This window comes from Canis lupus, chromosome 38 (assembly GCF_048164855.1).
Source record: "Canis lupus baileyi chromosome 38, mCanLup2.hap1, whole genome shotgun sequence".
Lineage (NCBI taxonomy): Eukaryota > Metazoa > Chordata > Mammalia > Carnivora > Canidae > Canis > Canis lupus.
In genome coordinates this window covers 21271457-21296356 of record NC_132875.1, presented here as the reverse complement: position 1 = coordinate 21296356, position 24900 = coordinate 21271457, and the positions used below count along the sequence as shown (strand labels likewise).

At 44.1% G+C, this 24900-nt stretch overlaps 1 protein-coding gene across 12 annotated transcripts in view; it reads left to right on the top strand.

The window, feature by feature from the left end:
* The window catches only part of SRGAP2 (SLIT-ROBO Rho GTPase activating protein 2), a 234822-nt gene that overhangs the window by 160174 nt on the left and 49748 nt on the right, over positions 1–24900 (top strand). For 10 of the 12 annotated variants that reach the window (XM_072815063.1, XM_072815060.1, XM_072815061.1 and 7 more), the window contains exons 6-10: positions 4099–4314; positions 4911–5039; positions 12953–13177; positions 16940–17041; positions 18059–18256. In XM_072815063.1, coding sequence (XP_072671164.1) covers positions 4099–4314; positions 4911–5039; positions 12953–13177; positions 16940–17041; positions 18059–18256 — 870 coding nt within the window. The remainder of the gene's footprint in view (positions 1–4098; positions 4315–4910; positions 5040–12952; positions 13178–16939; positions 17042–18058; positions 18257–24900) is intronic. The other 2 variants (XM_072815064.1, XM_072815062.1) reach the window with 1 other exon arrangement.

Here is a 24900-nt window from a genome sequence, read left to right as displayed (position 1 = left end):
GGCATTTAGTTTTAATAGAAGAGACACAAGAGTAAAGCAGCAAGTAAAATATGAGGTGATAACATTTACATGTCTTCCCAGAAGAAGGGCATAAAATCGGGCTCCTTAGAGAGATATTTGAATTGAATCTTAATTGCCAAGATCTCTCTTCTTGTTCTCTAAATGTTCCTCTTTTATTGCATTCTGTTCTTATTTCATGATACAGTGTCTTTTCGTTTTTCATTGATGTATCTAGAGATACTATTCATTGGTTTTGAAGGTTTCTTCTTTCTGTATACCTTCTGTTCCCTCTCAATGGTTTTGGCCTTTCATATTAGATATTTTTCTTAAATGTTTGGTAATCTTTAGCTGCCTTTTCATATATTTTTTTAAGATTTTATTTATTCATGAGAGACACAGAGAGAGAGGCAGAGACATAGGCAGAGGGAGAAGCAGGCTCCATGCAGGGAGCCCAACGTGAGACTCGATCCCGGGTCTCCAGGATCACGCCCTGGGCTACAGGTGGTGCTAAACCGCTGAGCCACCGGGGCTGCCCTACCTTTTCATATTTTAAAGGGAGGCATTGAAAAGCTAGTTGGAAGTTCTGTGCCAACGGTGGTCTTTACTGGAGGGTGATCTGACTGGTGTGTCCTTAGGGAAGCCCTGATATCAGTATTTCTAGGTCTTTTATCTTGGATAGTCAGATTCCCCAGACAAGGCTCTCCTGACCTCCTGCCTCGTCTGTGACCTGCCTAGTCTGTGAAGGTGCCAGGGCCATCACAACATTCAGTATAGCATTTTCAGTTGATCTTCCTATTCTAAGTTCAGTACCCCCTATCCTCAGCTGAGCCTGGTGTCCCAATCCATAGGCCTTCTATAAGAGAATATGCCTCTAGTTCTCCACAATGGAGGGGGAGGGGTGGGATCTGGGAATCTAACAATTCTTAGGCTTTCAGTAGTTTCTCTTGTTTTAGCTCCACCTTCATCCCACTGCCACCACCAGTTCCTCTTGGGGCTTCTGTGATGTAAGGCTGGTTGCTTCTTGCCTCTGCCTACTTTTGGTTTAGGGTTTGGTAGATAATTTACTACTTGCCTCCCTGCTTTTTAGGTGCTGCTTTCATTCTTTTTGTTTTCCTCAGTTTATATCTAAATAATAATAATAATAATAATAATAAATTCTTTTCTATTATTTTAGTCTGGCTTGGGGAGAGAGCAGAGCAGAGCTAATGGCATGAATTAAGATTTCATTTTTTTGAAGTAAAGTGAATTCTCTTTGTAGAACTGAGAATTTCAACTTCTGGATTTTTTCCCTAGTTTATATTTGCCTCACTATATGTATATATTTCTCCAGGTCCTATTTTGACTTCTCTATTTCTCCCAATTGTTTTGGCATCACTTATTCAAGCTTTGGCCTCTGGATACCTCAGTTTTTCCTTGAGTTGAAGGATACTAGCTATACTTCTTCCATATTTCCACAGAGGAGAGACCTGGTGTCATCAAGTCATTTGGGCAACCACATTGATTTTAAAACTACCAACTATGTACATGACACATTTCCCAACTGTGGAGAAGAGAACACAGAAGAGGTACTTACCCTTAGGAATTCATAGTTTTATTTAGATGAGGTAGTGTAACTCTTTTAAAGAAAGTTCTTTAGTGGAAAGGAGCAATACAAATCACAAATCACTAATTTTTATTACTTCATTGTTGTCTTCCGGGTATTATTCCTTTGAGTCCTTTTTTATCTCATATTCATTCTTAGTGTTTCTTCTTTATCCATCATGCATCCTCATGAAATGGAAAATCACTTTTTAAAAACTCATTCATTTTTATAACTGTTCATTCAAGCTTTTGAATCCACATTCAGATAAAAAGAAAAAAAGTAGTCTCCTGAATACCCTTCTTCAGTCTGGATAACAGATGACTCTTCTTCACTTCTTAGTCAACCTGGAATCTGGAGGACTGTTTGAATTACTTAGAAGGGTTTTTAATGGTACCAGGTATTAAATATCACTTCTCCTCTGTAGAGAATATACAGAGTTGATCTTATACTTACAGGAAATAATGTCAGGTTGAAAATAACGTGAAGCTGATTTAAAACATTCTGTATCCAAAATGAGACATCTAAACTCTAATGTACTTTGACTTTGTCAATGTCCCAGTATTCTTTATTCTTTCCACTACCTCTCGCTGATTCTAAGGCATTAGTACATCCATAAGGTCCCTCTAACCCAGGGTTTCTCAACCTTGGTACCATGGACATTTTGGGTAGACAGCTTTATTATGGGGTCTTGTGCACTGGCTGTTTAGCAGTCTCCCTGGCCTCTACCCACAGGATGCCAGAGCAAGCTCCCAAGTTGTAACCATTAAAATCCTAAGGGATTTAAGGGATCTCTAAGGGATCCCTGGGTGGCTCAGTGAGTAGAGCCTGCCTTCAGCCCAGGGCATGATCCTGGAGTCCCGGGATCCAGTCCCGCGCCGGGCTCCCTGTGTGGAGCCTGCTTCTCCCTCTACCTGTGTCTCTGCCTCTCTCAATCTCTATGTGTGTCTCTCATGAATGAATGAGTGAATGAATGAATGAATAAATAAATAAATAAATAATAAATATCTTAAAAAAAACAAAGGTCTCTAGATTAGCCCCCAGTTGGGACCACCACTCTAACACAAAGCCATTGATAAAACCAGTTCCTCTTTTCAAACTAGTCTTGGTTAAACCTAACCTTTCCTACCAACTAACCCGGCTCTGGTCTATTTAGAGGAAGACACTGGTGCCTAGTAGCTCAGAATGTGGACTTTATGGTCTGACAAACCTGAGTTTGAATCCTGATTCTGCCATTTACTAGTTGCGTGACCTTGGGTGAGATAGTTTAATCCCTTTGAGCCTCGGCTTCCCCATCTTTAAAAGTAGAGATAATGACATGTCTCATAGAGTTGATGTGAGGGTTCATTGAGGCGACACACATAAAGCCTCTGACACACAGCACATACTAAGTAAGCGATAGAAATTATTATCAATATTATGCCCCTCCTCCCCTCTGTTATTCAGTCTGCAACCCAACCCCACATACATGCATCCCACACTCTCTTTCTCCCTCTTAAAGAGATTGCACAGCATCAAAATATCGGCACTCTTACACTTCAGCTTGCTTAGTTGTAATCAGCATTTTTAATTCCCAGATAGAAGCTAGAGACTCCCTGTGTGGAAACAGAGCTCCAGCAGGGAAGAGCAGGCACCGTGTGGCTGGAAGTATGCTTGGGAGGAAATATACACAAGTTCTAGGCTTCTTTGTTAAGAAAAGAGATTGGACTCCCCAACAGTGGCTTTGGTGGGAAACTTGAAAATTGCATTTCTCTCCTTTAACATTTCTTCCTTCCTGTGGCAACTCTGGTTTCACCTGATGTGGGTTTTATTCCTTCTTAGGCTCTTACCTGAATTGTTGGCTGGATTAACAGTCTTCATAGGGTTGTTTTCTAGATCACAGGGTTGCTGTATTTGTGTGTATAGCACTTGGCACAAAGCCAAGCATATACTACGTGCTCAAGAAATGAAAGCTGCTGCTGTCGTTGTAGTGAGTTCAATGTACCTGAAGCAGACAGACGGGATCCCTAGAATGCTAGGCCAGCACAAAGAGCTTTTGGAGCCTTTCTTCTTCCCCATTTTATATCTGAAAGGTCTGAAAAGATTGGCTATTCTGCAGGCTGTGCTGGCCTCCCCAGGGTTCCTACCCTGCTTGGGAAGGGCTTTGTTCTTGAGATCCAAGTGGTGAGGGGGTTTCTTGTGTCTTTGGTGTTGTGTGATGGCAAAGTGATAGAAATTACTTAGCCGATATGAAAGAGGAATGATTATAGGTGTTAATAAATAGAAGTAAATAATACGTGACGGAAGACATGAAGCCATTTTAATAAGACTTATTGGCTCAGTTCAAATGCTGCTTTCCTGTGCTTTGGGTGGTCTTTAATATACAATGTTTGCTGAACCAAACACTTAAGAATTTTTCCCTTAAGGGCATGAGGATATTGCTTCATGTGGGACAGGTCCCTGAATCTGTTAGTCTGTAAAGCAGAGAATTGACCCCATTGGCTTGACCTCTGGGGGCGGGGGTGGGGGATGTCTTGCAGGTCATGAAGACATATCACATGTACAATGCCGACAGCATCAGTGCTCAGAGCAAGCTAAAGGAGGCAGAGAAGCAGGAGGAGAAGCAAATCGGAAAATCGGTAAAGCAGGAAGACCGGCAGACCCCACGCTCCCCTGACTCCTCATCCAATGTCCGCATTGAAGAGAAGCACGTCCGAAGAAGCTCGGTGAAGAAGATTGAGAAGATGAAGGAGAAGGTGTGTATGTTTCAGCATCTGTGGGGGCTGGGGAGGAGCACTCTGGGAGTCAGGGCTAATAGAAGTTTTCCAGTAGGGGCTATGAAGAGAAGGACAAAGAAACTCTGGTTTCCTTAGTGCCTAATGGTCAAACGTGAGTCTTTGCCATCTGCCCTGGAAGAAATTCTAGGTACTGGAGGAACATGGGCATGGAGGCTCCAAGTTTTTCACCTGTAGCAGATCCACAAGAAACATTAGAAACCTTTCTCATACCTGGCAGAGGGACTGCAGACCTAGGGTTTGGCTTCAGGTGCCCTGTATCCTGGGGCAGATGTAGTGATGCCTTCTTCCGGGTCCGGTACAAGGATGGAGAATGGTGTTAGTAGTTACAATCAAAGTGGGACGTGCATCTAAAGTAGGGAGCCTCATTAACCTTTCCTGAATTGATCTACATTATGCCCTTGAATCTCATTAAACAGAATTAGAACCCAATTTAAGGCAGACGCGCATAGGGAGTAGCAGTACAATTGTGGTTCTCGAATGTACTGTACTTTCATCTTTTAGAGAACAGTCTCCCCTTTAAAAAAAGTAGAATTGAACTTTTGTTCCCTTTTCAGCGCCAAGCCAAGTACACAGAGAATAAGTTGAAGGCCATTAAAGCCCGGAATGAGTACTTACTGGCTCTGGAGGCAACCAATGCGTCTGTCTTCAAGTACTACATCCACGACCTGTCTGACCTTATTGATGTAAGTGCTTAAAGCTGGGGGCTCAAGGGCATCTTCTTCCTGGTTTTGGAGAATTGTCCGGATGTTCCCTAGTCTGTTGCTCAGGCATCTTCAAGCATTTTTAGAAGAATTATGAAGATAGTAGCTGTGGTCCATTAGGGGCTTGCCATGTTTCAGATACCAGGTGAAGCCCTTTATACTTTATCTTATTCAGTTCTTACTAGGATCCTGAGAGGAAGGCACTCGTCCATTTTTAGAGTTTAAAATTCAGAGTTTATTTGATTTATTTTTTTTTAAGATTTTATTTATTTATTCATGAGAGACACACAGAGAGAGAGAGGCAGAGACATAGGCAGAGGGAGAAGCAGGCTCTTGCATGGACCTGATGCAGGACTCGATCCCAGGACCACAGGATCACGACCTTAGCCGAAGGCAGATGCTCAACCACTGAGCCACCCAGGCGTCCCTAAAATTCAGAGTCTAGATGACTCATCCAGAATCAGCTAATAAGTGACAGAGCCAAGATTTATCCCTGGGGCTGATTATTAAACCCATGCTCATAACTGTAGTGCACGTCTCTCCCAGGAAATATTTCCTTAGATCAGCCACTTGCATGTAGGAGTGAGTGGCAAGAGCTAAAGGGCTAAAATGCCATACCTCATATTTAGATAGTTAATATCTCTTGGTATTATTTCATTTGACTATCACATCACCCTGTGGATCAGTGTTACTATCTCCAATTTGAAGATTAGGAATCTAGGCTCAAGGTTACCTGCCCTCAGTTACACTGCAAATGAGGGCCCTGGTCAGTAGGAAGCTGGATGCCCTTGACGTAGGGCCCATGCCTTCTGACATATGGCCCAAAGATGATGAGAAAAGCAGATGAGTAGACACCTGTGTTTTGCATGGCTTAGACACAAGGAATATGCTTTTTGTCTTTGACCTTGGGGGTCAGCCTTGCAATCTCTCTCACCTGCAGACTCCCAGCCGGTCCATTGCCTGAGCCAGCCTGGACTATAGCTGCAAGAGTACGCTCTTCCCTCCAGTCTTCAAAGTGGGGGGCCTGGAGTCAGCTGACTTTGTGTCAGCAGCCACCCTCTGGGGCTTCGGGCGGACCTGAGCTGGTATCCTCTCTGAGGCCTGCTATTTGCCTCTAGCTGTTAGCGGGCAGCCACTGGACTTTCCTGGCCAGACCTTGCCCCCTTGCCCAACTTAGTTTCTCAGTGAATGAACCTACCACGCTTCACACATGAGTATTTGGTGTGTGGTCTAAGATTCAGGTCATATGGGGCTTATCACTGAACTGTTTTGCTCACTTTGCTCCCCTCTCCCCCACTTCTTTCTGGCAAACAGAAAAATTGGACTAAATCATTGGTACTGAAATCTGACTCCACATGCTTGGGGAACATTTCTAAAATAGTTCCTTGAGCCAGGGATTTTTGATTCAATAGATGTCAGCCTCTTCATGCCCCGGGTATCATTGCCTTACTGGGTAAGTGGAGCCCTGATGCCTGTTCAGGCACCACTTTGTTCTCCTTGCTTGTTGATGCCAATCTGAACACTGTCCTTCAGTGGAGGTCAGAGCCCTACACAGGATCCTTTCTCCTCGTGAGGGGAATGGTTCTTTGCTACTGGGAGAGACACCTGTTCTCAGCACAAGGAAGAGAATCAGTTCTTTCTATGTTCCATTTCTGCTACTTATCTCACATTTGTTGAAAAAGAAAATTAGGCCATGCAGTCCATTACACCTCTTCCTCTGGTTTGTCCTTTCCTTTCTTGCCCCCAGGGTAACTTCCTCACCCCTTTCACCAAAATGCTGATCTGGGAGTGGGGTGAGAGAGAGACCTTGGCAATCCATAGACCCTCCATCAGATGTGAGTAGGTATTTTAAAATGTCTAAGAAACAAGCTATTTTGCTACTTATTCTCACTTTAAAGAAGAAGAATAAGAAAGGTATGTTAAGAGCCTGTCTTCATGGGATGTGGTATGAAGTCTCATGAAAAAGCAGCCTGCCAGCCTCCTTAACACTCGGGGTGTGGGTGTAGGCTACTGTGAGCAAGTCTGGGTTGGCACCATTCCAGGCCACTCAGTAAGTTGCTTTTGTTTTGTTTGTTGTTTGTTTTGTTTTTATTTTTTCTAAGGTGAGGACAGATTCATTACTCTTTTTTTTGTTTTTTTAAGCTGGTAACATTATTCGGCTAAGTAAATATTTATTTGGAATGAGGCTATGTGCTTAGCATCAAGGGTACAAAAGGTATAAAATAATTTTTGCCCTAGAGGTATTCATAGACATTGTATGATATTTTCTATGTAATTGGCTAATTGCAGCGTTAAAGGTAAGCCCAAGGGGCCCCAGGACAGTGTTCTTCAAACTATAGGTCATGATCCATCAGGGGGGAGTCATGAAATCACTTTTATGGGTTTGACTTATTTTTTTTAATGAAGGGATTAGAATAGAATAGGAAAGAAAATAAAATATGTGAGTACATCATACTAGTAAGATTAAATTTTATTTTGTGAATTTGTTATGTTAGGGGTGTGTGTGTGTGTGTGTGTGTGTGTGTGTGTGTGTGTGTATGACAAGATGTATTTCTTACTGTGAGTTAGAAGTCAAAAAAAGTTTGAGTCCCTGCACTAAGAACAGAGGAATGTCTCTTAGTCTCTGTAAACTCCATGAGGGCAGGAACCAAGTCCTCTCTTTACCTTAATACATAAACTGGGGCACCTGGCTGGCTCAGTCAGAAGACATACGACTCTTGATCTCAGGGTTATGAATTCAAGTCCCATGTTGGGTGTAGAGATAACTTAAATATATATATTTTTTAAACTTTATATATTGGGATGCCTGGGTGGCTCAGTAGTTGAGTGTCTGCCTTTAGCTCAGGGCGTGACCCTGGAGTCCCAGGATCGAGTCCCACATCAGACTCCCTGCATGGAGCCTGCTTCTCCTCCTGCCTATGCCTCTGCCTCTTTCTCTCTGTGTCTCTCATGAATAAATAAATAAAATCTTTAAAAAAAACTTTATATATTAAGATATTCTTTTTTTAAAAAACATGCACAGTGCTTAATACATAGCTGAGCACATAGTATAATTCATTGAAGGAAGAAAGGAATAGAAGGAGGAGGAAGAACGTGATTTCGTAAGGCAAGATTTTTTCCCCCTTTTTATGCCTTTTAATACAACCTGCAGATATAATTTATATACACTGCTTGAACTTAAGTGTTAATAGTTTCAAGAGTTTTGATAAATTCCAGCACCCTGGTAACCTACATGTCCATCAAAATAGAGAACATTTCCGTTACCTCAAAAAGTTCCTCTATTTTCTTCCCACTCAGTCCCTTACCCCAAGGCAACCACTGTTCTGATTTCTTTCAACATAAATTAGTTTTGCCTATTGTAGAACTTCGTAAAGATGGGATTTTATAGTATATACTTTTCATACCTGGCCCCCTTTTTATCCAGCATGATGTTTTTGAGCATCGCCACTGCTCGTCTGTGTATCAGTAGTTTTCTAAATGACCCAGGCAATAAAAATGGCCCAAAGAACACTTTGGCAGCAAACCAATCGGTAGGGCGGGAGTGGGGAGCCTGGGTACCTTGGCTTTCTGATCTTGACAGTATCCAGAACTTGCTTTATGACGTAGGATGAGTCTTGTGCCAGTCTGTCGCCATCCATGTTACATGCACCATGCTGCCTCCTTCCTCCTGGTGCGGAAGCGCAATGTGTGCTAAGGGCATTGAGGATAAGTCAAAGGAAGTTATTTTTATCGACACCAGTGCACGGACACAAGGACTACCCTTTGACTTCATTTTATAAGATAATAAGATTTAAACTTAGACTGTAGAAACCCACACGAAGCATCTAACACACACCAGAGAAACCTTGACTTCAGGCCAAAAAGACATTCTGAGCTGACTTGATGGAGTCTAAGAACTGTAGGCTCATTGGAATGTGGCTTTCCTCCCCCGTACTCCTGTGGCTTTCCCAACCCAGGAGCAGATGGATGAATGAAGAACAGGGCATTGTGCTCATGCATAGCTGGAGGTTTGTGAAGGCTACATACATGGGTAGAGAGAGTCTGTGACACCTTGTGCACCCAAGTTGGACATGAGGGAACTCCGCCTTCTTCACAGGAAATTTTATAAAGGGCATTTATTTTTCTCTTCTGTGTGAACTAGAAGTGGATATTATGAAATACCCTTTTTTTTTTCTAGGCCTTCTCTAGAGTCTCTTCATGAGGACGTGAACCAGTAAAGGGTTAATGAGCTGTCAACTCAAGTCATCACACATCTGGATGGGCTATCATTAAATTCTTATAAAAATTTGATTTCCCCTGAGAGAGTTTTCATCAAACATTTATATAACCCAGAAATGGCCAGGGGAGCTCAGCGTGGCCACAGAACTCATCAGAAGCCACCAAAAGCATACTTTGTCCCCATTGTGAGGAAAATAATGTGCTGCCTCTACTCACTGGGATTCTCTTGGGAACAGAGATGAAATATTCAAATCTCGTTTACCTAACCTTGCCAGAAATTGCTTCTTTGCTAAGGCCTCAGTTTCTGGCTGTCGCACTCACAGAGATTTGTGGATAGCCACGGCTCTGTAAAACCAATTCCAAGTCTCCCTGGTTGGCTGGAGGCAGAGAGGAGCCAGACGGCACATTGTGAGGCAGACCCCCACTCACTGGCACAGAGAAGCTACAGAACAATTGTATCAGTGAGGTAGCCGGCAGCTGGAGAAAGCTCCCTGCTTTCCATAGGCCATACAGACTGAGCGATATAAGGGGCTTCCAGTGGCCATGTCTACCCACATGACTTAGATTGGTATTCAGCCTAAATGGGTTATTTCCTAAGAGGCTAAAATCAATTGATGTGTATTAAATGCCTACTATGAGCAAGGCTTCTTGGTGAGGGATACAAAGGAGGAATGACACTGGCCAGGCCCTCTTTGAGGCTTGTCTTCTGCTTGGGGTGATAGGAAATGGCAAATCTCAGAGTGAGGCAGTGTGTTTGCTGTCACATGAGGGCTGGTGTGCTTTGGCCCTGAGTAGAGGCCAAGGTTAATAGATGCCAGGGTTGCAGGGCTGGCTGGCTTCCCAGAGGCTGGGAATTAGGTTTGGATTTTGAAGATTGGGTCCATTTCCACCAAGTGAGAAGAGTGGAAAATATGTCAAGAAGGGAGAATGCTGGGGTAAGGGCAGAGGTCAGTGGATTTGGGGATCTTGGTGGTTGATGTCGAAGTATCTGCATGATGCCAAACATATGTAAATACATTGCCTTTTTTCAGCCTCACTATGATCTGTGAGACTGCTGTTGTTCCCCTTGGAGGCCAAGGGGAGTTAAATTCCTTGCTTGTGGTCGTGCAGCTGATTTGAGGCCTGAGGCCTGCTGTTTTCCCATTGTCTATCCTAAGCAGGATCATGTCATTGGTTAGAGCAGAAGAGGCTGAGGAATGGAATAGAGGGGAGATGATGTGGATGGTCAGACTGCAAGGCAGATTATAATTTGTTCTGGCTGTTGACTTTGCTTAACTTCACGGAGCCTCAACTTTCTAGTCTGAGAAAGTAAGATAATACCAACCTCACTAGAGTTATTATGAGGATTCAGATGCAGAATGTCCATAAAGCACTTAGTGCACATCAGGTATACAGTACACACACTTAGTAAAGTCGAGGTGTTTTTAAATTTCCAAAATGAGGAAGGTGGACTTCACTTTAGAAAAAACTAAGCTGGGGCACCTGGGTGGCTCAATTGGTGAAGGTAAAGTATCTGCCTTTGTCTCAGGTCATGATCTCGGGGTCCTGGGATCTTGCCCCATGTCTGCTCTCTGCCCAGCAGGGAGTCTGCTTCTCTCTCTCCCTCTGCTCCTCCCCCCTGCTCATGGTCTTGCTCAATTTCCCTCTCTCTCAAATGAATAACTTTTAAAAAAAATCTTAAAAAAAGAAAGAGAGGAAAAAACTGAAAGCTTTTGTAAGTTCTTTAGCTGGCAAGTGGCATAACAAAAGCCATTTCTGAAGACAGTGAAGCAGACAGCACTGGTGTAGAAAAGGGTATGAATCAGGGTAGAGGTAGAGAGAATGAAGAGGAAAGTGGAGTCACCAAAAATAGGTAAAGATGATGAGAGGCACCCCGCCCCCCCCCCCCAATTCTCTTCTGCACTCAAAAGCTCCCTACTTGCTCAGCCCTATAGGCCATGTTACTTCTGTTCACAGATTCACAGGCATCCAGTTTCATCATCAGCATCTGCATAGAACTAGTCAGGAAGGTTTGCAGGTTCAAGGGCAGCCTGGCTAGACCAGCAGTGTCTTTCGGAGGAGAAATGGCCCCTGCACATGAGTCTCCCAGTCAGCTGCTTTTGTCTTGCTTCCATTTGCTCTTCCATCCCAACTGAATTTAATGTCTTTCCATCCTCTGCCCCTAGTTCAGCTGTAACTGCTGTTCTTGAGCTGCAGCCAGGCACCTGCCAGAGCTTGTTGGCATTGACCCAGAGCCCAGCCCAACAGGCGCTGTGTCACTGAGCTTCTTGTGGGATGCTGGGAGGAAAAGCACACGTCACATGCTTTTTCTTCCCCAATCATGGCTGCTCCCAACGTGAACATAATGAGGGGAAGGGCTGGGGAAGTTAATTTGATGCCTGCCTATAGACTGAAACAGTAGTCAGGCAGATGGTCTTACTCTATGCATGGATTCTTCTCTGATGTTTCTTCTCAGGTTCTGGATCTCAAAGCTGCTTAAGCAATAGAAGGGATAATGGATGACAAAGGAATTTGAGTCTCAGGATCCTTTGGGAGAGATGGGGAATATTATAAGATTTTAGAGTGCCATTGCTGAAGACGGCCTTGGGGATTATAATTAGTCCATGTATTTTCAGGCTTTTTCTCTAGCAGAATTCTTTCTTCAAACCAGACCTTACATAGAATCCCAATGTATTAAGTAGACAAAAGAGCAGAGCTGATTTGGTTGAACCAGAGAGAAGGGCTCCCAAGTCCTACTGGTTGCTTCCTTTTACCCCCTTCTCAAGAGCAGCCTGAGCAGTGGCATTGAACTGTACAGCTCTGATCCACAGCTTGTAGACCACTGACCTGGCCAGATCTGTTCATTTGACAGCTGAGGATATAGGTTCAGGGTTGGGGAGTGGCTTTTCCAAGGTTGCTTGATTTCCTGTTCAGTGCTTTTTTTTTATACTCTTGCCTCTCTCATACACCCCCCCGCTCCCCAGTTTGCTTTAGAAAGTCAGGATCCTTGACATGATCTGAGTTTTCCCAGTAAGACTGACACTTAGAAATGTTTGGTCTTATAAATGCTGTTTCTGTCGGGGAGGAGCTTTAGTGCAGAAATCCAAGTCTGGAGCGAAGGCTGTCCTCGAATGTCAGGAACTGGTGGGGGTGACAATGGACGACAGAGTCTGATCCCCATTCTCTTCTCCCACTGAAGTTCAGTGTTTGTGTAAACCAGCTGCTCTTGCGACACTTGTGCACTGTGAGCCTGGAATGGTGAAATGGCCTGGTTTGATTCATAGGTAGTGACTTGACCACAGTGACCTTCAGGGAGTGGCAGGCTGTATTTTCATGGTTGTATTTTGTTAAAATGGTATCCACAGAGAAACCCCTGAAGTGGAAGAGGGTTCCCTTGAACCCTTAGCTCTTCTCATGTTTACGGAATACCCCTGGGCAGCACATGATGAAATAATGTCCTGTTCTGTTGAGTCCTCTTCCTTTCAACCAGCCCATAGCCCTCTGAGGTGTGTCTACCGTTGAACTGGGAATGGAAACCAGAAATTTCACCTGGATCTTGGAAGTCAGAATGTCAGCCTTGTTCCGGCTGCACAGCCAGTCCTGCTGACATGGTCCGAGCTGCCCTGGGGGCCACACTCCCTTTCTGCCCAGCTGTGAGATTGTCCATGGTTTGCTCACATGCCTTCTCCATCCCACAGCAGTGTTGTGACTTGGGCTACCATGCTAGCCTGAACCGGGCGCTACGTACCTTCCTCTCTGCTGAATTGAATCTGGAGCAGTCAAAGCACGAGGGTCTGGATGCCATCGAGAATGCTGTCGAGAATCTGGATGCCACCAGTGACAAGCAGCGCCTCATGGAGATGTACAACAATGTCTTCTGCCCACCTATGAAGTTTGAATTCCAGCCCCACATGGGGGACATGGTGAGGCCTCCTTCCCATCAGCACACCCCCTCCAGGGCTTGAGCTCACTTGTGTCTGGATTCACTACACTAAGGCCATGTTATTCTGGGGAGAGGAAGGCCTGGGGTTGGCTTACTTTCAGCTGAGTGAGGAGTATTCCACTCATTTGGCAAAGAGCTACTGAGCGGCTGCTGGGCTTAACTGTAGAAGGTGGGGATTAGGGCCCTCTGGGAGCTTCCAGTCTGGGGAGTTGAGAGAGGGTTCCAGATATGCATAGAGTGGGGCCCCCAGAGAGTCCAGCAGGATCAGAGGAGGTGGAAAACAATAGGTGTATAAAAACTAACAGTTCAGTATGGGAAGGGGGAAGGATTTGGAGGAGGCCTCCAAATGGTGAGTCTGGAAGAAGAGCTGAGATGCAACCAGATACTCAAGGCTTTTGATGGGGAGGGAGAGCCAAGTGGGCAGAAGTGATGTGATCTTATGTCACTTGGCAGAGATCTGAAGGATCTTATTCTCTTGAGTTTAGAAGATTACAATAAGGGGTATAGCTTTGCTGGCGTATTGAACAAAAAAGAATGGGCACCTACAGATAAGACAGGAGCTAAGATGTCATCCCAGAGGCCTGATGCTGTCTGCCCAGGCTAGGGAACATGGGGGCCCTGTTTTGAATGTTGAACCTCTAAGACTAAAACAAGAAGGATCTGAACAAAGTGAGAGTAACAAGAAGCTCTTTGGGTTTCACTGCTCTGAATATTTGGTTCCACTTGGAGTGGCTGTGCATGCGAATCAGAGTGACCCTGATTCCTGCCAGTAGGAGCTAGCCTTTAACCTTCAGATGAAATTGGGAGGAGAATGTATAGGCTTACATAATAGAAATAGATGGATCTTCAGGTGTGGTTGGATTTAGGAGTGGGGATTTATCAAGACTCGGGTTTTTGGTTTTTTGCTTTTTTTTTTTTTTTCTCTCTCTCTGCTTCACATCTTGTATCTTGGCTCTATTCTCAAGTAGGCTCTTATCCCATAAGGGCAAGGTGACTATATTTCCAGCCTGATTTCTTATAGGTCCAAATCCAATGGAAGGAGTATCTGCTTCCCTTCTAGAAGCCCCCACAAAATTCTCATTGTGTCTTCTTCGTTCTGACTGGCTGCTATGTTTAGCACTGAGCTAGTTATTGTGGCTGGGTGTCTGCAGTTGGCTGGTTGGTTTAAGCCTAAGTCATAAGCCTAACCCATCCCAGGGTTGTGGAGAGCCTCATCCAAAATACACCACTTGGATTGTGGGGTAGGAGGTTCTGCCAAGGACAGTCAGGCCAAAGTCACCGGAGAAGGAGGAAGGGATGCTAGGTGGCTGAAAAATAACTATGTCCTCTCAACAAGGGAATGGTGTTTTCATTAGGATTAGTATCTAGATGTTTTTTAGAAAAAAACCCTATTCTAGAATGACAACTATTACAGTCTAACTAGAGGATTTGCTGTCATCAATAAGCCATAACAGAGAGTGGGACATATCTATCCTAAAGACAAGAACATGGAGATGATTTCTTTCCTCTCCTCAGGGAAAACCAAACCATGTATAGTTTGTTTCCATTTCTGTGACTAAGGAAATGTCAGTGTCTGAACAGATGGGGAAGTGAAATGGCAGCGTGTGCAGTTGGGGGGAATGTCACCGAGCCCCAGGAAGCCCCATTCCTCACCTGCCCTGGCTTCTGGTCCAACTTGTCTTCCAGTCCCCTTCTCCAGCTGCCACTGACATTCCTTCCCAAGAATCAGTGGAACTTGAGGACCAGCTGAGCAGAGTGATACATTTTCTGGTGTTGACTGAGTTGCCCTCTGAGCCAAACAGCTTGTCTCCATAAAGGGAGAATCCAAATGCTGGGTGCTTAGGCCCCCTCGTAGCCCTGTCAGTGCCTTAGTTTCATACTGTGGAGCACAGCTGGAATGTATTACCTTGCACCCCGGTAGAGGACCTCTGCCAAAGCTTGAAGCACAGCCCCGCTGCTTCTTAAAGGCACAGGCGTGGAGGTCATTTTTCCCTCTCTGAGACCTCCCTGCTAGGTCTGGGTTACTTTAACATCAATAGTTCACTCTTCTGCCTGGGTCCTCCCTTTGTGTGATACAGCTGATCAGTGGCTGAGCCAGGCAGGGGCTGGGGTCGGCCCTAGATCTTGCAAAGGTTCTGCATTCTGGCCTAGCCTTCCTAGGGGTCAAAAATAAAAAGATGAGAAGGCGAGTTTTTCTTGGTCCTTGCAGCCAGTCTGTCCCCACGAGTGTGGGCTGTCTGTAGACCGTGGAGGCAACAAGAGGGAGCTGCCTGGAAGTCCTTGGACGAGGGCCAAGGTTCGGGTAGCATTTTGACCGGAAGCCCTGAAATTGGCCAAGACCCCACACTGCCTGGTGTTCTGGGGTGCTCAGCACATGAGTTGATGCCAAACACTCTCAGATGTACTAGGAGGAGGTGCTTGGCTCTACTCTTGGTGCCCCCAGAGGCTTGTGGGGCTCTGGATGCCTGACCAGTGACATCAGGCAGCCAGAGAGTTTCACTCTTGGCTCTAACCCATCCTGGCCACTGAGCTTTCTCCATTGTGTCTGCTTATCCAAGAGCCAGAGTGAAGTCAGCTCTCTTCAGATCTGAGAGCTGGCTCAGGCCAGCCCCTCAGCTGGGGGGAGGAGGTCAAGTCAGTTTGGAGCTTAAAAGCCAATGGAGGGAAAGGTCAAGTCCCAGCCCCCTCCATTTGAAGAGAGGTTTTGTCTTCCAAGCAAGAGAACAGTCTGTGGGCATGTGAATGTGCCCACTCATTGCTGAGGAAGAAGGGGGCCAGTTCTATCCAGATGTCTCTCTTCAGACAAGAGGCTAAGGGACACATGGTGGCAAGGTGACAGGAGCTGCCTCCATGTGGGTCCTGCTTCCTAATCTGCCAGCCTTCTGTTCCTCATCTGTCATCCTGGGGACTAGGATAGATTTTTGTTCATTTGTTTTCTCAGGACGTAGAATGTTTTGATAATTTTATTAATTTTAGTGGGTGACCTCGTGCCCATGCCATAGCCATGCTGCCACCCGGAGACAGTAGCTCAACCATCTTTGCATGGAGGCTGAAGCCTATTGACGGTGGTCCTTCGGGGAGGGGCAGACGCCTTTCCCATACAGATCTGGTGTAAGCCTGGGGCAAAAGGATGGCTCTTTGAAAGTGCCAGGTGCCACCAGATTCTGTGCCCTTCGGGGCCTTCTAGCACAGCCTGTGGACTCATTCCTGGCTTTACTTTCTCTCGTTGAGTCAGAGCTCTCATGCATGGCCCAGATTTATAAACACATGCTGGCTGCCAACAGCGGCAGGCTAGCCTCCTGACCCACTTCTCTCCTGGTTTCACTCTGGTGCGTGCATGAAGGGGGATGAAGGAGGGGCTGGAGAGGTGGCCACTCGGACTTCTAGCAGGAAATCCTCACTGCCAAAGCATTGTGTGTGTAGAGCCGGGGCTGCCCAAGGCACCTTTCTCTGGCCTAACACCGGCTTCCACAGAGCTGCAGACCCTGCCAAGCACCAGCCTCGGGATCGGCCCCAAGTGGAGAGACCTGGTCTTTCCACACAGGTCCCACTCCTTGTTCCCTCTTTGTGCTGGTGAGTCCTGGAAGAAGTTCACACAATTTGCCTTTGGATTTTTATTTTCACACAGAAACTGTGAGGCTGACAACTTGAACACGAGTACTTTTATTAGTAGTAATGGGACTCTGGAACCGCCAGAAGAACCGTGTCCTCTTCCTGACCTGGTGTTGCTTTCTTTTGGCAGGCTTCCCAGCTCTGTGCCCAGCAGCCTGTCCAGAGTGAGCTGGTACAGAGATGCCAGCAACTGCAGTCTCGCCTATCCACCCTGAAGATTGAGAACGAAGAGGTGAGTTTCCTGCTTAGGAGACTTGGAGCGACCCTCCGTGTTTCCCTGTTCAACCTCTTTCTTGCTGCCCATCTGGGAGCAGGTGGAAGGAGCATGCAGAGAATGTCCGGGCTGCTGCAAATATTTCCTAGCCAAATGTAGCCTTGGATTTTCCCCCTCTTCTACATCCTGCCCTTGAACTCCAGGAAGTTGCTCTTGCATTGCCAAAGGTTGAACTCTATTTTGAGCTTTTGCAAAATGCTTTTTTTCCTCCCTCTACACATTTAATCAAAATGGCACTTGGCAGCTGTGTGAACAATATTGTGTCTCTGAAACCACCCCCTCATGCCTGGTTTTTTCCAGCATTTTCAAACAAACAGAGGCCTTTGACTTTGACACTTAAAACATCTCCATCCTCTTAGAAAATGAAGACTTTCTTCTGGGCCTGGTGTGCTTGCTTTCAACAACTAGTTCAAAAGGGCAGCATGATTAATTATCCAACTTCTTTCTTTTGTGCTCACATGACTTCTTACCTGGCATCTCAATCGGTCTTACATTTCCCAGGAAGATCAGGAAGGCCTGGGGGTGAGTCACTTAGTTTGTGAATGGGGAAACAAGTCCCCTGATTTGTTGAAGCGCAGATTGTGGGGCATTATGGGATGAGGCCCATCTCACATTTTAACAAGCTCTTTGCATCATGAGGTCAGTTTGGATTTGTTTTACTCTCTTAGCACTTCGATTATGGGCAAGAGCTAATATTAAACTTAAAAAGTAGACATTAAATAAAAGAGCTGGGTCAAATAAATAGCATGAAGAGGGGTGGTTTTTAGGTCCTCGCTGGACAGTGGCACTGTAACACAGAGTCCAGGTGATGGTTGTCACTCACCAGGCACCAGCCAACTGGCAGCAGAGCCCTGCCTTCAGCAGCAGCTCCTCCGTTCCCCTCCAGCCACTCCTCTCCCACATCTCCAGGCTTCTCCGGTACCTGCTCCTCTGCAGCCCACTCCTCACACATTATGTTGGCCCTTGTCGTCGCAGGTAAAGAAAACAATGGAAGCCACTCTGCAGACCATCCAGGACATTGTGACCGTTGAGGATTTTGATGTGTCTGACTGCTTCCAGTACAGCAACTCTATGGAATCTGTCAAGTCCACGGTCTCAGAAACCTTCATGAGCAAGCCCAGCATTGCTAAGAGGAGAGCCAACCAGCAAGAGACAGAGCAGTTCTATTTCACGGTGAGGGCGGTTCAGTGGCTCTTGAGGAGTACTTGCAGCATACAGGGACACTTGGAACCCAGAGTCCTTGTCAAGTGTTGCAAGGTCAGTCTTTGAATATCTTAATTTGGATATTCAGAGACCATTCCTCAACCTAAATTAAGACACAGATATCTCCGAGTTATATATGTCTAAAGGGACCCCCAAGAGAAAGATGCTCTCAAGAACACTACTAGGAAGATAGTCTTTTCTTTATTTTTTTTTTTTTCCTTCCCATGGAAGACTTTTAGAATTCTAACCACTAGTAGGCTTCTGTTGAAAGAATTCCTTCTCCATGGGAGTCATAAAAGGAGATCTTCATTTCTTGGTTCTTGGGAGATACATCCAAATATTCTGGCTAACGCATGTCTTATTTTTAAACTCCATAATCTCTTCTAGGTGAGGCGATGACAGTATTTTATAATTTTTGTTGATGGGAAATTACCTTTTGTAATTATAACTAAAATTCAAGAGGACAGGTAATAATGCAGCATCATTGGTTTGCAGAGAATTTCCAAATACTGTATTCCCCCACTTCTGTTAGACAAATGGACCCGATTTTCTTTCAAGTTGTGTTAACAGTCCTGTGGAAGGTTGCTGGCTGGTCTTTGGTGCTGCTTTTTAATAATTAAGTTATTTTGAGCTTGCCAAGTAGGATTCATTGCCGGGACTAAAATTTATTTTCTCATCTTCTGACAACGAAGAAAGGAAAAATTAAATTTGCAGATGTGAGATGAAATATAGCTAGTGAATATGCATACTGATTCTGAATGAGAGGGATTAACTTGTTTTTCAGTCAAGAAACACAGTCTGCATGCAATAAATTGAATTTTTCCTCCAACTAGAATAATTTGTTTAATTCTTCTTTGAACATTGCCCTTTCTCCATTAAGAACTCTAGTGATTTGCTATCTTTTCTAAAAAATGAAATCTGTTTTTTAACTTAAACTAAGAATTCTTTGGATTTATTTTTTGATCCTGGAGAAGACTGTTGAAAAGGAGTGACTTAACAGTATTATTCTTTTAAAATAACTTTTTTCTTGTTATAGGAATCAAAACATGCATATGTTATAAATTTAGAAACAAAAAGGAAGAAAATAATCATTCATAATTGCACTACCTTGAGATGACAATGTTAGGGTGTATTCCCTTTCTTGTTTTTTTCCTCTGCATACACAAACATCTATGTGAATATAAGTATTTATACTTTATGTCAAAAAGTGGAATGTTGCTGTGCACATTGTTTTATAATCTGCTTTCATTTAACAAGTGATTAATATTTTTCCAATTCATCATTTCATCATAATATCCTTTAAATATATTCATGAGTAAAATGCTAAAACCTAAAATAACAGAATGATATTTTGGCCCATTCATCCAGTTTTGTAAAATATTTTGTTGTTAGTGCTCAATAAGTGCTAAAAATGTATTATCACCACAATCATTATTAACTTATTCATTAATCATTGTTGAGTTCCTCATCGATAATTTATCGAGAATCTTCTATGTGCCAGACACTGTGCTAAACCCAGGAATGCCAAGGGTGTGGAGGAAAGAGGGGGAATGATGGCATTAGACATGCGAAAGGAAAACTTTCATTTTCACTTTGTATGTTTCTAAATACTTACAATAGATTGATTTTTGCAATCAAAAAAAAGAAATATAAAAAATGTTCAATGCATACATGCACACGTGTGTGAACGGTAGCCAGGGTGGATGGAGTTGGGGAAACATCACGCACAAAGTGACTTTTGTGCTTGATCTTGAGGGATAGGTGAATGAGGCAGTGACTCAAGAGGGGAATGGCATTCCTGGAGGAAAGAGCAGTCTGTGCAAAGCATAAAGACATTTTGAAGCCTGGGCTAGACAGTATGAGAACTTCTTGTCTATCACAAGGGCTGTCTCACCACCCCAAGCTTCCTTATCTCAGGAGGTTGTTGAACACTCTCGAGGCTTTTAATAATAGGATTGTTTGGCTGGTCTGTCTGCAGTACTTAGATATAACACTACTTAATGACCCAATCTCATTACATTGCAGAAGATTTCCATTTTTTTTATGGAATAAGAAATTTTGACTTAAAAATCTGTATTTAAGACTGTCAGAATTACTTTTTGGCTTTCAGTGAAGCTATGACATGTGTATTCAAGGTTGACCTTTTGTAAGAGCAGGGACGACCACATACAAACTGGTGACCTCTCAAATCCTGCCACCCTTTCACCCCTAGCCCACTTCCCATCATTTGTGGCCAGAGAGTGCTACTTATCAAAATTGTATGCAAATTTCTGCAACTAACAGGAACATTTTTTTGTCTGGGCTTCTGTAGTAATGGATGTATTGTGACTGGTGCTTGGAATGCATCAAATAATTCATTTCATGATAAAAGGGCTTTGGGGGGGTGGTGAAATGGACATTTTAAAAAAGGGGGTGTGCATACTAGCCTGACTGCCTGTGCTTGCCAAACCATACAAAGCCCACAGAACTGCAGATGTCAGATGACTCCCTACTCCATAGATGTCACCCCTGGCTTTTTTCTGTGTCCTTCAAAGCCATCAGAGTATTGCATCCTAGAAGCTCCTTTCTTTTGGAAAGTTGGGAAGAGGTCCCTTATCATGGCTTTGACTCATAGGTTGCTGGTTGTGCCTAGCAACCCAGAGGTTCTGCTAGAAAGCTGTTTGCCCATTCTCAGCTGTCATCAGATTGATCTGCCTGGGTGACATCAATTAGAAATCTGAAGCATGTCCTAGAAAGGTCAGTCATTTGCAGGAGTCCCAAGAAAATAAGCATGGAATTTAAAAGCTTGAAGTGATTTTTAGAAATCTTCTAACCAACCTTCTCATTTGAAAGATGAAAAAACAAAAACAAAAACACTCCAAATCCAGAGAAGTTCGGTAGCTGTTCTAAGTGACCCAGCAAGACTAAAACTTAGAACTCTGAGGGCACCTGGGTGGCTCAGTCGGTTAAGCATCCAACTCAATATCAGCTCAGTTCATGACCACAAGGTCATGAGATCAAGCCCCTTGATGGGCTCCATGCTGGGCATGGAGCCTGCTTAGGATTCTCTCTCTCCTTTCCCCACCCCCGCTGGCACACACATGTTCTAAATAAATAAATAAATATTGAATAATTAAATAAATAATTAAAACTACAACCCTGGTCACCTGGTCTCAGGCCACTGGCTTCTTTCTCTATACCCTGCTAAAGCAGCTGAGGTGAAGGAAAGGCTCTAAAACTAGCTTAGCAGGTTTCTCCTCTCTTTTGCCCTACGTGAGGCTGTTTCCTGATTTCCTGAGGTTTGCATCACTAATCTTTCATAACACACAATCCAGCAGTGTCTACTTTTTATCCTGTTTCTTTTTTTATTGTGATTGTAAAAAAAAAATTTCAAAAGTTCAAAAGAGCATACAGAACAAGTCGAGCTTCCCCCAATCTCTGACCCTCACTTCCTCTCCTTTCTGCCAGGGATTGAAACCAGTTTCTCTGTGTTCTTCCAGGGATATTTATGCATGAACCACACCACCGATGTACCCTTTAATACAATAGAATTACATTAGAAATATAATGAAATCAAATAAAGAGAAGTACAAATAGAAGCATACCACTCACACTGTTCTTCACTTTGCTTTTGTTCACTTAATTTTTTTTTACATTCTTTTCATGTTAGTCCAAAAAGATCTGTGTCCTTTTTTTTTTTTTAAATCGCTGCGCAGAATTCCATTCTATGAATGGATGTACCATCATTTATTTAACCAGTTCCCAGCTGGTGGGAGGTGATGCTCACTGTTTAGCCAAGGATTGTCAAAGCCTTGTAAGGCTGGCATTTCTCCTAAGTATTTCTTTGTATAGGGATTGGAGTAGAGAAGGAGTTAAAGCTCATGGCTCATAAAATAAACAAAGATAAACTGCCTGAATTCTTGGGAACAGAATTGGTAAGATCATAGGAGAGAAGACAGCAGGGCAGTTCTCTAGACCCCTAGATTTTATATGGTCCGAGATCATTTTTTATCTTGGTCTTCTATAGGCACTCAGGAAATGTGTGCTAAGTAGGCACCTACAGAGCTCCTGTGCTGTCAATTAAAGTGGGAGACGTGCTGCCGTTTACAGGTCTGCTCTATTACATATTCTGTCTGATAGCCATTTCCTGCCTTCAAAATTGATGAAGAAGAGAGAAATGTTAGCGTGCCTGGATAATGGGGAAGCAACCACCCTATGATGACATCTGTGTGTCTCTGTGCGTGAGGCTAGGTGGACATGACTCCTTCCTCCCGCCCACTGCACCCCTTTATAATGGTAGACATTTATGGCCTTCAGTTCACTCAGATTAAATTCACTCAAGATTAAACTCAAGGTCCCTGAGTTTTATCCTGCCATCATATTCAAGGGAAGAGGTATTTTAAATTAAATTTGAAAAGCGTTCTTTGCCTTTTTTTTTTTTTTTTTAAGGCCAGAAACCTGTTTTGATTCAGCTGTATGATATATTAGCACAAAGCAAAGAAGTTTAGGGAAGTTCCATTTTTAGGTTTTCTGAGCGAGTGATTCAGGTACAAGGAATACTCTTGACTACCTGCAGGGTGGCTAGACTGTGTGCTAATAATCACGGTCCTGCTTGTTATCCTGTGTCACCTGTTAAGAACCTTGGGAAAAATATTTTATTATCCCTGTTTTTCAGATGGGGTCAGTGACTTGCCCAAGGTAAGCAGTAGTGATGAGGTTTTAGAATTTAGGTGAGGTTTGGTGGAATGAGGTCCGAAGCCGATGACCAAGAAAGAATTCTTCAGACATCTTCGGTGCAAAATGGTGGTTTTATTAAAGCCCCGGGGACAGGACCCGTGGGCAGGAAGAGCTGCTGCCCCAGGCCTATGAGGGGTAGCTGATTATATAGCTGGGAGTTGGGAGAGGTTTGAGGAGAGGGGAGCGTACTCACTAAGGAATTTGGGGGCAAGGTTTCCAGGAACCTTGAGGGGCTCTCTATTGTTGGGAAAGGTCACTTATTACCATCTAATAAAACCTTAGTCATGAGACCCTTCAGATGTCTATCGGTGGGCCATGTGCTGGGAGATGATCACCAACATGGATCTTGGGGGTTTAGAGATAAAGGAATTTTTATATGTTAAAGTAGACTTACAGGCTCCTGGGGGTCAGGCTAGGATTGCCTTCTGCCCTTAGCAAAATGTGAACATTGAGGCAGTTGAGTCTGTAGAGGAAGTTCCGTCTGCCTGTTTCCAGAACTTGTCAGTGTGCTTTGTCCTCAGCTGGTCCTCTGTTACCCCATCAGCAGGACTACAATATCTCAACTAAGACTCTTTCATTTTGCTGCAACAAAAATGTCTGTCAGGGAAGAAGGGCCTTGAGAGGAAAACTATTACATTTTATTTTGCAATAAATAAAACTCATCGCCGACAGTTAACCAATTAGGAATTATTAAGAAATGAATTAATGAGATCATAAAGACTGAATTGAAGACTCACAGTGGCAAACAAAACAAAACCATCCCCATAGATTCTTTGCCTCTCTTCCTACTTTTTAAAGAAATTCCCAGTTTTTATAATATTGAGTGTAAAATATGGAGGTGGGAGAATGGGTCTGGTGAGACTGCGTTTTAGGAACTTGGTTTTATTTTGGTGCTCCAGAATAGAACTCTGCCCTTTGTCTTCTCCTCCATCCGTGACAACTCAACACCTGTGATGTTACTTATGGATGTTTGGGAAGGGAACAAGGTGCGGGGAAAGGAGTGAAATAAATAAATCACCTGCATCAGAACACGGTTTAAATAAAGAAAATGACCCTTACGACACATAAACCATTCTTTTCATGGCCTCCTGGTCAACCAGAAGTCATCCGAAAGCCGTGTATGCCTTCCTTGCCTTCAGCCTCCTCAGCTTGAGTTCTTCCACCAGTCATGGCCAGGTTATTTCTCCCAGCTTCTGTCCTGTGCAGAGTGCTAACGGGTGGGATAGAAAGTTGGCAAATAACAGGCCTGCGAACTTTGGGATCATTTTCCCCTCCCACCCCACCCCCCATTCCCCACCTACCTAGATAGAAAACTTCCAACCATTGTTTCCACTGTTAGGAATGCAGGTCAACCTCGATATAGTTTTTGATCCTCCCGGATTTCATGGAACTGAAAAGGTAATCCAACATATGTCTTTATCAGATTGTTATTTATTTTAATGGTTCACCAAGTGACAGCCCAGAGTTAACTCGCCAACCGTGACATGAATGAAAAAATGATTTCTGGAGTCACAGGTAGAAACATGAGTGAAAGGAAGGAATTTGCATCCTTCTCCTTTGAGAATTTTGGCTGTTTTCTGAGCAGTCTGGTTTTGTCTTAAGGGTTACAGTTTCTTGGTGAATTTTTTTTTTTCCTCATTAGGAAACCTCTAGAGTCTCCTGGGAGACTTCCAAAGAGGGGCCTTTGAGGGTTCAGATGCTAGCAGTGGATATTTCCTGCAGGTTTTCACCCCTGGGCCCTACAGTGCTGTTCCCAGCCCCACAATTAGGCATTGGTTGGGGATTAGGGTATCACCCAGGGAAGGCTGACAGCAGGTGAGCCGGCAGCTGAAGCAGATGGGAAGGGGAAGGTGACAAGGGAGCCTGTTTTCATGCAGATGTTCTCATGCAAAGACAGA